This window comes from Pecten maximus, chromosome 5 (genome assembly GCF_902652985.1).
Source record: "Pecten maximus chromosome 5, xPecMax1.1, whole genome shotgun sequence".
Lineage (NCBI taxonomy): Eukaryota > Metazoa > Mollusca > Bivalvia > Pectinida > Pectinidae > Pecten > Pecten maximus.
Window position 1 is genome coordinate 22,858,008 of NC_047019.1, and position 17,290 is coordinate 22,875,297.

A 17,290-nucleotide genomic window follows, 5' to 3' on the forward strand; every position below is an offset into this window, starting at 1 on the left:
CGTGAAGAACAAAATCCAATGACACTCACTTTTAAATTTCCAATGTTAAACCATGGTGTTTTTCACGCATTACCTTTCTATGCTTACATTTGTAGAGACCAATTTTTTTCCTTGCTTCCATTGTTAACTAAATTTAGAGCTTGTCTAGGTTTCCAGACTATCTAATGCTTCCTAGCTTCCTAATTCGTTCATTTTTTATTGAGTAACAAAATACATTCTTATAGCTTTTTCTTTGCTATTGGTTTACAAAATCCTTCAAAGTCAAAAAACAGTGCAGAAATTATTCTTGGAAAGCAAAGGCTAGAAATGTTAATAATACTGTTCGTTGAATAATGATCTGCGAACAAAATTGTCATTAAATATCATGACATAATTCAAATCTCCCGCATCAAACACTTTCTTCTGCTTTGAAATATGTTCTCAGCCCATAGCTTTAAAATGCAGTTGCCGTGGATAACGTCGATTTTGATTGGCTGATAAAGCGTCGTGATGACTTCGAACAGAAAAGAGTCCGTCAATGGAAGTGGATTGTCACAGACATATTGAACAGTAAATCAAATCATAAGGATAAACTTGAATTTATTTTTCATGTTATGGTGTTATAACGCCAAAAAATAAAACAAAGTGAGTGTACTCTCATCATAAACCGGTTTATTTAGACTTCTATCCCTGAGTTTTGTTATCTCCATAATAAAAGCATATTCAAGTTAATCCTTAAAAGTCTAAACATGCATTCTGCATGCATGAATGAAAGCATTTTATAAGGAAGACATGTCAATAGTTTCTAAACTACTGGTTCTTAAATGAAATCCGTGGTAATCTAACATATGGCAAGTGTATCATGTATCCTGTAAGTTTGCTTGAAGACAACGTACGTTTTGAAGGCCAGATCTTATCAAGGCGACTGACATGTACGAGCACTTTTTGGTCTTAGTAATTAAATTTTCTAATTCAAATATTCATTATGAAATAAATCTGAGGGAGATTTGAATATCTTTATCCGGACAACCGTCAATTGATATTGTGAATCGACAAAGCTAATCAGTTAATTTTAGAAAAAAGTTAGTTAAGAGATCAAAACGAAACTAATGACCCTAAACAGACCTTATAATACATTGTATCTATATGGTAAGAAGATATATTCTTTTAGCTAGTGAAACTAGAAATCGTTAAAAATATAGTTTAATGAAGGAAGACATTTGTGAACATAAAGATAAGTGTTCTTGGAGGACAAAAGTCCTTTAGTTTCTTTTGTGCTGTTCGTTAATGACATCCGTCATTATTCAGGTCAAATCAAATTATTATCACGATTTTTAGAACCAGATTAGTGTCAGCGAAACCACCAGCCATACACGTAAGCATTGAAAATGTTATCTCTGATAATGACCGTGGTAGTTATCCGCTCATCGTCTTGTATCGTTCGACACTCTGACATAAGAGTTGTAAGTTATAAGTCGATATTAAAATGTCCTAAAATTAAAACCACAAGAAGCACTAGAACTAGCATTTTATGTTTAAACTATGTTTCTGCACCTTTCACTGACGATGTTTATTTATAGAATGTTATCATAGAAAATGCATCAGATATCATGATCGACTATTTCGTACCACCAAGTTGTCTTGAACGATCAAAAATACGCAAGTCTTTATTGTATATTATACCGAATTGAACTGTTATTGAGCCCATATGTTCTAGTTACGATGATATCTGTCGCCAATAGAAAAACACATTCCTTTTTTCTAAAGCATCGTATTTCACAGAATCTGCAGTAATACACTTATATGTAATTATGAGGAATACGACAGAACAACCGCATGCCTATCCCAATTGGGGAATGCTGGGATATCCTCTAGATATCCTTCAACCAGGGGTCGTTCTTAAGACAATCCAAAAAGATATACCCACCTAATCAATGAAATAATTAGAGTTTATTTAACAAAAGGACAAGCGGTACCTTTGACCATTTACCTTGACAGATGACCACATATTTCTAACCAGGTAAAGCGATGGTGTAATTTGATGGTGTCATTACGAATTAAGTTTGTTTCGGGGTCCATGAGATATAATCGTGTACAGAAGGTGCTTATGTAAAACGTGGTCAAGTACGACCTTTGACCTTTAACATTGACCTAGGGCTTCATATAATACCGTGTACAAAAGGTTATCATGGACGGAAGCACAGGCAAAGTGATCACTATGTTATGTACCTTTTAGCCTTTCTGCAATTTTTAAATTTTTTATTTGGTATATCGAAAATAATAACGGTTTGAATTCATTATCATTTTGATTTGAATAGTTCTACACATGTAGATTTGGACATGCGATCAAAATAGTATAGCTTTCGATAGACAAAATGTCCACTTTATAATTCATTGGACCAGGTATTTGTCATCGGCATGAAGAAAAATCTTGATTAATGTAGAAAGATATTTCCCATATCCACCTACTTTTGAATTCGTTAGACAGGGGATAAAATATAGATATCTAAAGGTCTCTCAAGGCAGAACGACATTTTTTCTCGTTTAAAGGTCGATACCAGGGATAAGCACTTTGAATTGATTGCATTGGTAAATATCAATATCAAACACTAAATTGCTAGCTAGTAATTCGGTTGCCACCTTCTTTCAAAACAATAACCTTATGTTGTTGTTCTGCTTGAAACATACAAGAAAATGTCTTAAAATGAAAATATTTTGGTTGAAATCAGAAAAATCAATGCTGAACTATATCAGTGCAAATATGGCATGCCATGCACATCTTAAAATGTTAAGTTAAACAAAGTATGAGCGAATTGTAGAAATCATTTATATGTAAGCACACGATAGCTGTTACAACAGGAACTCTTTGTACATCACAGTAAACTCATCAATGAGAAAAATGAAGGAATATATAATGCTCCATCTGTTTCAATACTATAACATTTTTTCATTATAATCTTTTCGAAATATATCGGGAAATGTCAAGGAAATAATATTGATGTTTTTGTCAGTTTAAAAACAAGTCTTTGAAGGAAAATGTAAAAAAAAAAACATCTATTGATGGCGATATTATATACATGTACATATATATATGCATTTCTAAACTGTTAAAGAAATTTCAAAATTCCTGACAGTTATGTTCCTTTTAAGGACACTCTCTAATGATTATTAATACTATATAGGCTTTAAAATATCATCCTGTGGTCAGTTTGGACAAGCGAAATTGTTGGAAATACCCCCGGTCACTATATAATTCGGCTGTCTAAATAGCGCAATGCGGAATCCGGAACTGATTATTCACTGTATCAAATATTTTATGCAAGGAGTCGGTAAATACACAAGCGTTTACGCTGTTCACTTGTGATAGCTTCTTAAGGGCTAAGGGCTGTTTCAAAGGAAACTACTTATGACGCGGTCGATCTAGATTCCGTGGAAGTCTGTAATTCGCTCTAGCTAGATGTGTAAAGAATTTCCATGAAATAAATATCATTGGATCATAAGGTTTTGTACAATTTTGATATAAAAAATAAAATCAAATAATACCTAGCTTGTGTCTAATATCACTATAAACAAAGCGAAATATGGATGGGTTGTAGCACATAAAACTGTAAATAGTTAACAGAAGAAGCGGAACACACCAGGATTTGTATATGTAATCTCAGTGTCTGATCACTGAAGGAAATGAAGGAGTGACTTTAATACACTCCTTTGTTACTGGAATATATTCCAGATATGGAAATCGCTTAAACGATATTCACAATCCATGTCTCGTTTTTCTTAGAAATGAAGGCATTGACGTCTATCCTTCACGAGTATGCCAGTTAAGTGTTTAATTTGTTTTGAAGTGCCGTACTGGGTTCGAGCACGTTTAAGAGACACAAATATAGGCGAGTTCAAGGGCTGCCACTCTCGCGCTTTGTCATAAAGTACACTTATTTTGAATACTTCATAAAACACTCTGGACATTTGTGTAAAATCACAAAAATCAAAAATGTTTTAATCGACAAATTCGGTCCCCTATGAAACTTTCTTCCTTAGTATTAATCAAACATGTTTTAATCGACAAATTCGGTCCCCTGTGAAACTTTCCTCCTTAGAAAATGTTCTTCACTTTACTAGATGATTTGAACAAATGAAGGTAAAATAAACTAAAATATAAGCAATATAATAATAATCCCACGAAGTTTTATTTTGAAAGTGGTCAAGCGCTACATTTGAGTTTTAACCTTGAATGACGACCATTCAATTTTACGAGAATTATTCGTAATAAGATGTACGAGTTTATGGTGTGATGTTATGGTGTGAATATGAATTAATTCTGTCTTGGGGCTCATGAAATATCAAAGTGGTCAAACGCTTTTTTCAGGTTTAAGGTGGTCGATTGCGACCTTTGACCGTTAACCTTTACGTACGGGTCCATAAGATATCTTGTACACAAGGTTATCATCTGGAATCGATGGTGATGTCACAATCTGGACAAATACGTTACGTAAATAATTGAAAATGATTCAATTAAATGGATGCTTCCTTTTAGTTTTGAACTCCACAGTTTTCTTTAAAACTTTTCAGAATGTTAGTTTGCTTACATATATACATATGTAATAAGAAGTATCTTTTTTTTCACATCAGACTTTTTAAAACTTGCCCGGGAATTTTAATTCTGCTGACCAAGATTCAAAAATAAATGAATAAATAATACAAATACTTGTTCCATAAAACTCCAATGAAGTAAAAACATACCTGTGATAGTTCTTATCACATAACTGAAAAACTGACAAAACATTGACAAATGGACGAGTGTGCTGTTTATAAACAAGGTTTGGTAAAGACAAATTTTGGAGACCCGGTCTTATTATGATAACAGATCTGTAAACTTACCTTGAGGTCATAAGATCATACTATCAAATTCATACATTCACTATGAAATAAATCCGATACGGTTTCGAAGTCTTCTATCAAGACAACCGTCAATTTGCATTCAAAATCAGTCAATTAGTCAGTTAGTTAAATATGAAAATAGATAATATTCGGATTTCTTTCGAGAGACGTTAGCAGAATAAGACCAAACATTCCAGAAATTCCCGTGCTTCATTGGCGACAATCAAACTAACGTGGACATGAGGACATTATCAGACAAATTGATATCTTTATCACAAAAACATTGTCGTATATTTCTAAACTGTTTATAAAGTTTCAAAATTTCTGACAGTTCTGTGCCTTTTAAGGACACGTTCTGATGACTATTAAAACCATGTCAGCTTCGAAGTATCCTTGTTACGATGGTCAGTTTATACAAGCGAAATTGGTGGGATCAGTTATCCCTGGTCACTAGATAATTAGACCGACTAAATATAGCGCATTGGGGAATCCGGGACGCGTCACTGTAGCATAGATTGTATGCAAGTATTTGGTAAATATACAAGATTATACGTTGTTAACTTATACTTTCTACTTGGATCGCAATTGCATTGGTCCATAAGACTGATTTCTAGTCAATATTATAATGCGGCCAAGGTCACGTCGTAGTTTGTAATTCTGTTTAGCTAGAATTTCTACAAATTGAATATATGGTGGGTCAGTGTGTACAATTTTCATAAGGTCATAAGTTTTGATACAAATTTATAGAAAAAAACATCAAATGAAATCCTAACTTATAAATATGTGTGAGTCGTTGAACCTAAAATATGACAATAGTTAAAACAAGATAGCGGAACACACCAGGATTTCTTAGTTTATTCTCAGTATTAAGATATTCCCTGGAAATTGACGTAATTTCCTACACCTCTTATATCTAATATAGGAATGTGGAAATGGGAGCTATATATACTGGACGTTTGGTATATGATGTATCAGACGTTGCCTTATGCTGTTACATGTAAGTACTTTGATATTTTGCTATGGAAAATGTTATTTGTTCATTTTAGCGGGCCCGGTAGGGGACATGTATTGATTCAGCAATAACCAATATGCTTGTTTCTCTTAATATCTGTCTAAAATTATAACCTACATTGTATTTCAATTCAAATGTAGAAATTTAATTAATGTTTTAGTCCAACGAACGAAAAGAAAATATACCAGGAATACAAAGATGTGTCCTTCAACTGTTACTGTTACAACAACCCTTGTTGTGATGTCTTTTTTGGTTCTGTGTCCCGCGAACGCATTCTCCTTCAGCGACTGTATGCGTGAGTATTGGATATTATTGTAACATAGCTTTTTCTTAAATCGTTTCAAAGGGAAATTCTCTAAACGCACATATATACAATGCATATGCATTTAACGACCAACATCTCGCAACAACTTCCTAATTTTCAAACCTAATATAATATCTTTTTATTGAAATTTGCAGTGTTTATACTTTCTATGATGTGCGTTTTGACTTACATGTTTAAGTTTTTCATCGAAAACAGGTAATGGCCAATACAACTCTGACAATGTCATTCATGTACACGAAGCTCAAATACATCCGTCCACTGTTGTCGCCCCGGGTACCTTGTGGGTGAACATAGACTTTGAGATTCTCCGCAATGTCCCCAGAGATCTCGAGCTGTCCGTGACTGTCCAGAAGAAAGTGTGGTTGTTCTGGATTGTAGGACACCGGAGGTAGGTGTATTTAAACTTTTGTATCAGTTATATTTGATACTTCATGCCTATACATGTACGCATATGTAAGAAACTCATTATGGTTATTAATGCATAAGTTGATCTTGATAACAACTTATGAAAAAAACTATCTCATGATTTTTTGAAAATGTATTAAAGATCCATCACAATCGGTTTACAATGAGGTCTGTAGAGCGATGGTAACAAAATTTGATTTATAGTAACAATGGCATCATTATACCTTAAAGTGATTGACATACTCAACAAGAGTGGGTGGTCGTGAACATTTTTAAGTTCAGATTTAAGATGAAGTCGGTATACCAAGGAAGTCGTTTGGTGGAGTTTATACGCCTTAAAACACTTCATTCATTCAAATGATATACTGTAATATTTGGAATGTTTAAACACAATATCAACTTCAATGCTGTTATGTCATGCGTCCCCCTCGTGCCCACTCGGGGCGACAGGGGATACCTATACTTTACAATGCCTATTTTGGTTGTCTATGATTGTAACCATAATCATCCTTTAGTTAAATAGACTGCTAAGGTGACACATGATAAATATTTGAAATCATCACCAGAGGTCCTATATCCAGGTTAAATTCAAAATTATTGATGTTTTGTTTTTGTTTTGTTTTTATCTTGTCTTTCTAATGGAAATCTGCTTGAATGTAAACCAAATATGCTTAAATTTCCACAGTCGGAAGAGTCTTTCGAAAATGCCTGATATCATCAACATTCTTTGAATTAACTAATTATGATATGAAGTTGTGACATTCGTTAAGGCAAATATCAAAATATATTCCATAAACATGTATTATACATTTTGATATTTCAAATCCTTGCGAATAGGTCGTTTACACAAAGACAAAGCAATTACCATTATGAAAAAATGGAAACGTTGACAAATGTGATAAAACCATTTTAACGGAGATTTGTGTAGCTTGACAAAATCTATTACATTTCGAATTGTAATTATTCTACAGTACTCACAGTTTGTGTGATGTTTTGAACACGGCATTCTTGGAAGCAGACGGAACAACTGCATGCCCATCCCAATTGGCGAATGCCGGGATACCATGTAGATGTCCTTTCCGCCGGGGTCGATATAACCTCCCATGGACCACTTTCGACGTCACAAAGCCAGATGATATTCCATATGTAAGTGTTAAGTATTCACCGGCATTCGATTAAAACAAAACTAATAACTGCAATTGACCAACATTTAACATGTTTATTCAATCCACATCGCTTCTTAAATAAATAGGAGGGAACACAAAGTAAGCCTATGGATCCTTTTTATGGTTTCGTCTGTATAACAAGAATTAATTTTTCTTACCTCATTTGGGTAAGGTTCACAGTTGAATATCTGCAATTTTGGGATCAAAATTACTTTAGATATTGGTTTTGATGGAAAATACTCACTTTTAAGGATATTTTACTTTCTGGATAATTAAGCGGTGTCTAAGAACAGACAATATATCTGCGGTTGCAAATTGAAATCAATGATTCTGATGTAGCGTTGTGATCACGAGTACATTAAATTGTTTATATTTCAATGCTTATTTTCAAAAAATTTCGCAATGATTATTTAAACACTCATTTAACGACGATATAAATATATACATATTAATACGATAACATGGCCAGACTGTTGGCGTTGATAACAATGGATAGAAGTTTATGACCACTTTATGTCCAAAATACTGAAATAGGGCTTTTGATCGACCCGTCGTGATTTATTACAATATTTTTACATATACCGCGAATTTCAGCAAGCTACAAATATCACGTGTGCAATACATTCACGAAATAAGAGTAAATAGAGGACCGTACGTACGTGACTGTCATTTAGAATTTATTTAATGAGCTCAATAATTTGATATGCCAGAAGTCATCAGGCGAGTGACATATGCCATTATCATGAGTGTGATATTATGTTTATCACATAATGTTTATGATGTAAAAGAAAACTTTGGAGAAAAAACACCGGCCTGCAGTCAGTACCTTGCAACTGCCACACGTAGCTTTCGAACCCAGAGGTAGAGGGCTATAGTGATAAAGTGTCGGGACACCTTAACCACTCGGCCACCGCGACCCCGTATTAATTACGTCCTAATAAGGGTTATTTCATATGATATCTATCACATAAACTAATTACATGGTAAAGCAGGTCAGTAAGTTGATGAAATTGATTACATTTCATGTGTTTTAAAGCGTTGTGATTTTTTTTTCAGGGGAATTACTGGGTTACGGCACGTTTAAGAGACCCAAACACAGGCGAGTTGAAGGGCTGCCACGAAGTGGGAGTTCACCTCGCGCGGTATTGAGATGCTCTTACCGATTTGAGATGAAATTCGACATGTTACCACGTGACTGTACACTAACATGTTTTTTCATGTATTACAATAAATGAATCGAATTCGATATTTTTCTTCTTTCTCTCTCTCTCTCTCTCTCTCTCTCTCTCTCTCTCTCTCTCTTTTCAAACCAAGAAACGACGTTCCTCCTTCAAAATTGTATTCATCCTGAGTTTTAAAAGCGTGTGATAGAAATAGAGATAGCTTTACATTCCGTGTCATAAACTATATAAAGTAAAACTGTTAACACAGTTCAATTCACAGCATCTGTAGAAAACTGGAATAGCATCTGTCGTAGTGTACACTTTTTTCAGTACGCTGTAAAATATATCCCGATATCAGCCTCAAAATTAGCTTGGACAATGTAAAAACATTTAAAAAATATGTTGAGTACTCTACCTGATGAAATAAACAGATAAAAGCAAAGTAAGCACAGGTCACAAAGATGTAACCCTTCTCCCTCCTCATCAAAAAACATAAAGATCAGAGGTTTTATTTTAATAGCGATTCCTTTTATCTTTAACCTTGATTAGCGATAACCAAATTCTTATAACGTATACAATTTGATGGTGTAATGATGTGAATATGAATTAAGTCTGTCTTTGCGTTCATGAAATGTCGTGAAAGCTTTTTTTAGTTTTGATATTAATAATACCAATTTCGATTATCAGATAAAACGTGATTTATTCGTATCAGGTAGCACAAATGATTCCCATTTAAGTCTTTTTCATTTACAGCTGTCAAAAATGTAAAGTGACATCGAATAATTCTTTAATTTACTAAGTGAACAACCACACACTTTACACATTCAAGGAGAATGATGTTTATTTTTTCATTATTTTTTTAATGCACAAAACTAGATAAACTGAAAGTTTGAAGATGCTAACAGCTTCTTCTGTAGAGTTACTTTGTGTTAAGGTGTAGCAGGGAATAAGTATCTGTTACACCAATTCTTGACAAATAGCCATGCTGTTATGGCGACTGTGAAAGATAATACAGGCATAAAGGGGTGGTCATTTCAATCAATAGTAATGTATCTGTATCACCCGATCATAATAATGGGTTTTTTTTATTCAAGACGAATAGCTAAACTGTGGAGTTTGGGGCCTTTTTCAGAAAAAAAGCATCTTTTACCTCAAACTAGGCGATTGCACATCAGCTAATTGTGTCCCCATGAAACATTCATTTTTCGCATGTTTTGTTGAAATTTACAAACAGTTTAACAAAATACATGTCAACAGCAAGGACATTGATTTAGCCATGATACATACTAACAATTGATCAAATTACTTCTGTTAAATTGTACCATAGTGGAGGATTTATAGGCTTTTAAATATCACTATTCAGATGACCCTTAGCATGTCCCTAATTCAATGAACATTGTCAAGAGTCAGAGGAAGAGTGTAAACTGTGTGTAAGTAAGGAGCCAAAAATAACTTCTGCATACTTACATTTTATCAGCGGGGACAGCTTACACATAATAATAAAATCTGTATTGAAAGCATACACGGTGAGAAAGTACATTCGGGTTGTTCCAGCTGCTGTGGATAATCTTGTCTAGTCGCATGCTATACTTTGATATATGATAACAAATTCACACTAATACTATCAACATTTCATTACATTCCTCTCGTTATCCCTACAGTATTCATCAAAAGCACATGTATACCATACCTAGTGTCGATCTAGATAACAATTACATTCAATTTGTCTGTTAGGTTTGAGGTATTGTTTAGATAGTTCGGTTTATTGGTCCTGATGACTTACATTTGATAATGAAGGGAAAGGAAAACTTAGAGAAAAGTTTGTCTTGAGTAGCGCTGAACTAACAACACAGAACTGGAATCTACTAACTTGGTACCAGGGACTGGTACACACGACTTAATTTTAAGAAATTTTCAATTTCAATGTCACATACGAGAAAAGATAACAAGAAGTGTATTTTTTTGTAATTATGAATATTCATACCATCATCCGTGGCAAAGAGTGACGGAAATGTCACTTGTAGAAAAAAAATAGGCATTAAAAATGACTTAACTAACAAATGACAGTAGTTCTTTGTATTGTAATGAGCATGTATATTTCTTATTTCACTTTCAATTGTAAATGAAGAATACGTCATGATTTTTATTTTATATTGAGAGGAAAACTTAATCTCGAAATAAAATGACAACCATTGACGTAACCTTTATTTTGACATGATATTTTAAGATTCACATATTCAACAGTATTTTGGACAAAACAGAACGGACCTGGGTATTGATTTATCTTTTTTATAGTCTAGTGGAACGTAGTGAAACTGCTTCGAGTGGTTGATAATTAGGGTTTGAGCAAGCATACTTTCCTATTAATATATTGATATGATAAGGATGATTTTGGACTGTAGCCAATTTACACAAGTGTCTGCGGTAAATACCCTACTGACACAACATGATACACAAAAAAGAAATAGAGTCCATTCTCTCTGTACACATATAGTCTCTCTGCACACATATATTTTCTCTGTACACATATACCTTATCCCAGTTATACATTGGTGCTGTTTATTCATACATGATATTCCTACATCGCGAGTGATTCATTACTTTGGAAAATATCCATTGCCATTTTATAATTATTCCACCTTGTTGGGGAATAATCCAGGTAAGTACTATATTTATTGTTTGTAATGAGTAGTGTGTTCCAGTTACGATGACAGCACACAAGACAGCATCCTAGTAATAAATGGGAAGGTTTGCCAAACATTCTCTAGTTAATTATGTAACGCCAGAAATAACTGTACCGTGTTATTGAACAGGACTTCTTCATTCCAAGTTTTTTAAAGCACAAAAGTGAAAAATAATTTCGTTGATACAGTATGGATAAAACTGTTGAAAGAAGTTTTCAATGTTGAAATTATTATTTTAAATAATTTCAGTGCATTCCTTAACTTTTCACAATCAGTTGCAATAGTATTTATGGTGTGAATGTAAATGAATGGAAATGTGTCAAGAATGCACCAATATTGATGGTTTCCATTTGGTCAGTAATGACGTCATTCACGGCAATTAATCTTATACACAATATCAAACGTACGACTTTGTATCTAGTAAAGTATCTGTATCTTATACCAAGTTTCAAGTAATATAAGTATTTCCGGCCTGCAGTTACGAAGTAATTGAGTAGAGATTTGATGTTTTATAAGTTATGGCCATAAAACTTTAATTATATATGTAAATAACGAAACACGCATTGTTTGATATATAAAAAGATACATTGAGAGATTTGAGTGATTACGTTAACAAGCTCTACTTGACCTTTGACTAACACGACGGTAGTACCTCCCGTATTAGTACATACCAACGACGTGCTCATTAATACGATGGCCGCATGTGTTGTGCGCCTTACCATAGGTATGAAGGTGATAAATGATGCTGTGTTATAACGATTTCCCCATTTTGTACAACATCCCACCCATACACACACACATCCCCCCCCCCCCCCCCCCCCCCCCACCCACACACACACACACACACAACACACACAAAAAAAAATCAACAACAACAACACACTTATAGACACATACAAAAACGCAGCATAGTAGGAAAATAACTACTATTACTATTACTAAAAGCTAGTTTATCCTCTGCAAGAAGAACATTGTTTATGAACCAAAACAATAGATAGGCGAATATACTGCGCATTTGTGTATTTGAGTGATTGATGAATACAAATATATAGACTTTTTCTACAAAGCAAATATGAATAAATATGAACCACAGGGGCTTGGCACGTCCGCTATGAGCAACACTTAAATATATTACTTATAACTATCACTGTGACTTGACATCAATTAGTTACCTGTAAGGTCCGACCTCCAGATAACTTATAATTGACAATATAATTGATCTATGTCATAGTAGCGATGGATAGATGTTTCATAACTTGTCAAATACCATTGATAACATTTCAGGTCATATTAATTTGTCAAGCCCCTTTGATATAAACTAAAGTAGTTGGTTATTTAAAGAGACAATAAAAACGATATTATGTTATCTCATTTTGCGGACAATTTGTGGGCACCTTTTTTCGGTTGTAGAAATTTCTAATCTGGCACAGGAAAAGCAATACCAGAAATACGAAAATGTCTTCTTCAACTATAGTATCGGTCCTGGTTATAATATCTGTCTTGGATACTTGGCACGTGTCCGCATTCACCGTCACTAATTGTATGCGTGAGTATTTCGAATTTGTTTTATATCCGCATTCAACGTCACGTATGCGTATTTTGAATTTGTTTTATATAATCATAAGGACCTCATCGAGTTATTATTTTAAATGCTACAAGCAGACATTTATAAATATAGACAAATAACCTCAAAATGATATAAAAGTGTAAATGTATTTAAAAAAATCAACGGCAGCTGGTTGGGGTTATTGTTTTCTTATTCAGCTAAGATGTCCTTTTATTTGCAATTCGCCATTCATGGAATAGATTATAACAATAAGTCATTGGGTCAAAAAACCCAATTATTTGAGTTAAAATATTATGACGTATACAGCATATATCGAGTAAAGCAGGAACTTCGATCTATCATAGTTTTAGGCATAACTGTATTTGTCATATTTCATTCACCGCATTGAGGTCGGTCAACTTCTTTTGATAGAGAAATATAAAGCAAACTGGATCAGCCTACCTCTATTTCTCCCAAATCGTACATGGTAGCTTAAATGAGAACTCTTTTGTTTTGGGTAGCTCGTGACTTATTCTTAAATGTAATGCTGACCGTTTAATATTAACTTTTTATATTTTTTAATGGGTCGCGAAATTATCTTTCTATTGTTAAACAGCTGATCAACAAAACAACTCCGACAATATTCTCAGTATTATTGATGCTCACATCAATCCTTCCGATATTGTTGCTCCTGGGAATTTGCTGGTGCGTGTGAACTTAGATATCCTTCGCAACGTCACCAGTGACCTTGACCTGTCAGTGGTGATCAAAAAGAAGGTGTGGCGCTTTTGGATAACCATACATCGGAGGTAAGAACTTTTTAATAATCACATATTTTTCGAATCACAATAAGCAATTAAGAGTTTGACACTTCGGCACATTTTAAAAATCAAAGGGAATATACATAAGACCCCATATCAAATAGTACATGTTTCTACATAATTAATTGATATGTTGAAAGTTTTAAAAAATCTTATTGTCATCTTCAATAACATAGTGATAAGTCAGTAAGTTTTTCCATGGTATAGACGTCTCCCAATAATGCAAATATACATATTAGATAACAATTGTCACACGATGACATTTGTTTTTAAACAGCATGTTAAGTATTTCATATACATGTATTTGTATTACTAGTATACCTCATCAAATATAGAAAAGATATTCAGCTATATATAGATATGAAGTATATTTTATAAGATTATAATTTTTGAGATGGAGGGACACAGACAGATGTATGAGGTAATAATCTAGACAGCTTGCTCGAACTCTGAGGCGACATTGAAGAATATTCAAATTTCGAGGTCCATAAGTACAAAAACGATTACCAGTATCGTTGTTTGCATACATTGATACTTTTACATTGCTTTTTTAAATTGAGTTTAAAGAATTATTGTAGTGTTGTCCAAATCATTCTTAAGATTTGTTGTTGAAGGGAAACGGAATTTATTGTAAGCGAAATTATTGTGCTCTCAGTAATTGTGTATTACGTGAATTATAAGGAGCTGTATTTCTGAGATTCATTGGTAATAAGTTTGTGACAAAATTATGTGTTATGTTGTAAGATATGCAGTAGAACAAAGCTAGTTATCTAGCTTCTCGTCTCCTTTTAAGTCGATCCCAACGGTTTCGTGGCATAAAAATTATGTTATAGCTTATACTGGCAGCCCTGTGACAGCATTTCCTCTAGATTTTGGTAATTTGTTTTGTACCAAAGTTGTCCCAACAGAGATCGAATGTATATAAGATAAAGTGTCTTAAAATTATTCCTTTTAAAAAAAATAGTTTGATTTTACGGAGGGTTGCTATTTATTGAGATACTGACAATATACCCTATGCGTCCATCCTTTTTACAATTATTTACAAATATATGCTCATAAGTTATTTTGATTGGAATGTTACCAAAAGTAAGGGATGGAATAAAAGGAAGTTGTCGATTTGAGATGTCCTACTTTTCAAAAAAAAGAAATGAAAAAATGTTGACTGAATGATATGAAAATGGTAAATGAGATCTACGAAAGGGATATACAAAATAAATCCATCCTTAAGGCCATTTAAATAAAAAAATAATGACAGCTTGTGTTTTAATTTTCCCTTTTGCTAATTTTTGCATTTCTAGCTAGTAACAACCGTGCTTTCCCCAACATTTAGTTGCAACTTTTTCCCATTTGAAATTTGATTCTGAAGAGTTTTCCCAACAAATCAAGAGTCCTGCGTTAGATGTCGACTTATGGCAGAAAAACTTACAAAATAATTTCCATAAATGCCGGTTAGTGAACACAATAGAAAAGTGCTATAGTCGACATCAAGGTCTATTCAGGGTTGTTTTTTTGTGTGAATATGACGTAAGTCATAAGATGTGATAGACACTTGATGACATGGTAAGTTATCATCATAGTAGCTCTCATTTTGATAAGGTGACTCCGGAATTAACCTAGATTTACATAGAAGTGCCATCGATGAGGCAGAAGACGTATCCCCCTCCGGAACAACCGTTATTCAGGACTTACTTCCTTTTGAATTTTTCCTCTGTTCAGTATTTATATCGTTTTCTATCTGGTTTACCCTTACGGTTTCGTTAACAGAAAGGTAATTTCTTGTTGTATTATCTTACAGGACTCACAGTTTGTGTGGTGTGCTGGACAGAGAATTCCTTGAAGTGGACGGAACAAATGATTGTCCAAACCAATTAGTAGATGCTGGATTACCGTGTCGCTGTCCCTTCACTCAGGGTCGATACAGCTTGCCAGAGTCTTCATTTTACATAAACCAACCAATCTATTTTGCTTACGTACGTTCTCGAATCTTTACATTTTCTCGCATAGTGCATCCTGGTCGACTCTATAATTCCTCGTAAACAATCCATGCCATTTGATAGAACTAGCTTTTAGGTTATTGTTTTGAAATAAAAATTGCTGTGTATTTTTTTGAATTTAACTATCGCTTACAAAATTCTTTTAAATCGCAATGACAAATTGGGGCTTAGGGTTAGGGTTTGGGGGTATTGAAAATCAAATTGAATGAAAAAGCTGGTTGTCAGACTGAAGAATGTTCAAACGTTTATGTTTTTGATGAATGTTCAGATCCACAAACGAATAAATACAGGAGATGGATGTTGAAGAACAAAAAAAAAATGAAGTTATGTGCTATAAAAACGACGATGTTGCAATGATGAATTGGCACAGTCAAGAAAATCGATTGCAAAGATATATGATTGATAAAATGACAAGACCATTTGCTCGAGTTTAACATTCGTTGGCCATCACCAACTTGTTTTATAGTTAGATGACAATGTTGATAGAATTACATAGCGATCCGTTACACTATCGGTATGTACCTAAACATTAATATTAACTTTTTTTCTATTTTTAGGGGCAGTACTGGACTCAGGCACTCTTAAGGGATCCAAATACTGGTGCACTGAAAGCTTGTTACGTCATGGAGTTGAATCTTTCACGACCATGACAAGACTTTAAATTGTTTCTTGATCTTGAACTTGTTTGAATGATAACACACAACATTCGTGATTGTTAGTATAAACAATAAAGAAATGTTGGATTCATTTATGTGTTCTTGTACAATACAAACTTTTATGGTAATTGGTGTTTCAGGACCTGTTTCAATTTAAACAAAATAGTATCGACTTTATACACGCCGGGCAAAATAATGGAATATAAATATTAAACTCTAAATTTCAATGAAAGGACATTTTATTCATTTCAAAACAATATCGTATCAATTGGAAGAAAATCCCAAAATATTTGCGATTCATTCATTTTAAAACTACAATGAATACGTATGACCGAAAATAGCTCTCCCGGTCACAGCAGTATAGACAAAATACACATGATGGTATGTGTATTGTTATGTTTACGTGGGTGAGCTAGAGTTAGGCTAAACTAGTTACTGTCGTATGTGGTACAAGTGCTGCCGTGCCGAAACAAAATAACATGAATGCCATCGACATTCCATTACTTACTACGCTGCTAATGACCTAGTTGTATCAAGCATACCGCGGAATATATTACAAAATAAACAAATGGAATACATAGAAAATATTCATTTAGTATAAATGTGAAACCATTACATATAACTGTTTCGTCTTCTAGGACACATGTGTAAGGAGAGCTTC

General features: G+C 33.8%; 2 protein-coding genes across 2 annotated transcripts; both read left to right on the forward strand.

Annotated features, from left to right (window-relative positions):
• Positions 1-5,791: 5,791 nt before the first annotated feature.
• LOC117327549 (ganglioside GM2 activator-like) lies at positions 5,792-9,011 on the forward strand. The gene is made up of 5 exons (XM_033884597.1): positions 5,792-5,854; positions 6,030-6,164; positions 6,390-6,582; positions 7,571-7,745; positions 8,822-9,011. Exons 1-5 carry the CDS (start codon positions 5,821-5,823, stop codon positions 8,912-8,914), a joined length of 630 nt encoding a protein of 209 aa, XP_033740488.1. The 5' UTR covers positions 5,792-5,820; the 3' UTR covers positions 8,915-9,011.
• A 2,228-nt stretch (positions 9,012-11,239) lies between these two features.
• LOC117327550 (ganglioside GM2 activator-like) lies at positions 11,240-16,720 on the forward strand. Its single transcript, XM_033884598.1, has 5 exons — positions 11,240-11,587; positions 13,023-13,158; positions 13,775-13,967; positions 15,775-15,949; positions 16,531-16,720. Exons 2-5 carry the CDS (start codon positions 13,068-13,070, stop codon positions 16,621-16,623), a joined length of 552 nt encoding a protein of 183 aa, XP_033740489.1. The 5' UTR covers positions 11,240-11,587; positions 13,023-13,067; the 3' UTR covers positions 16,624-16,720.
• Positions 16,721-17,290: the final 570 nt, after the last annotated feature.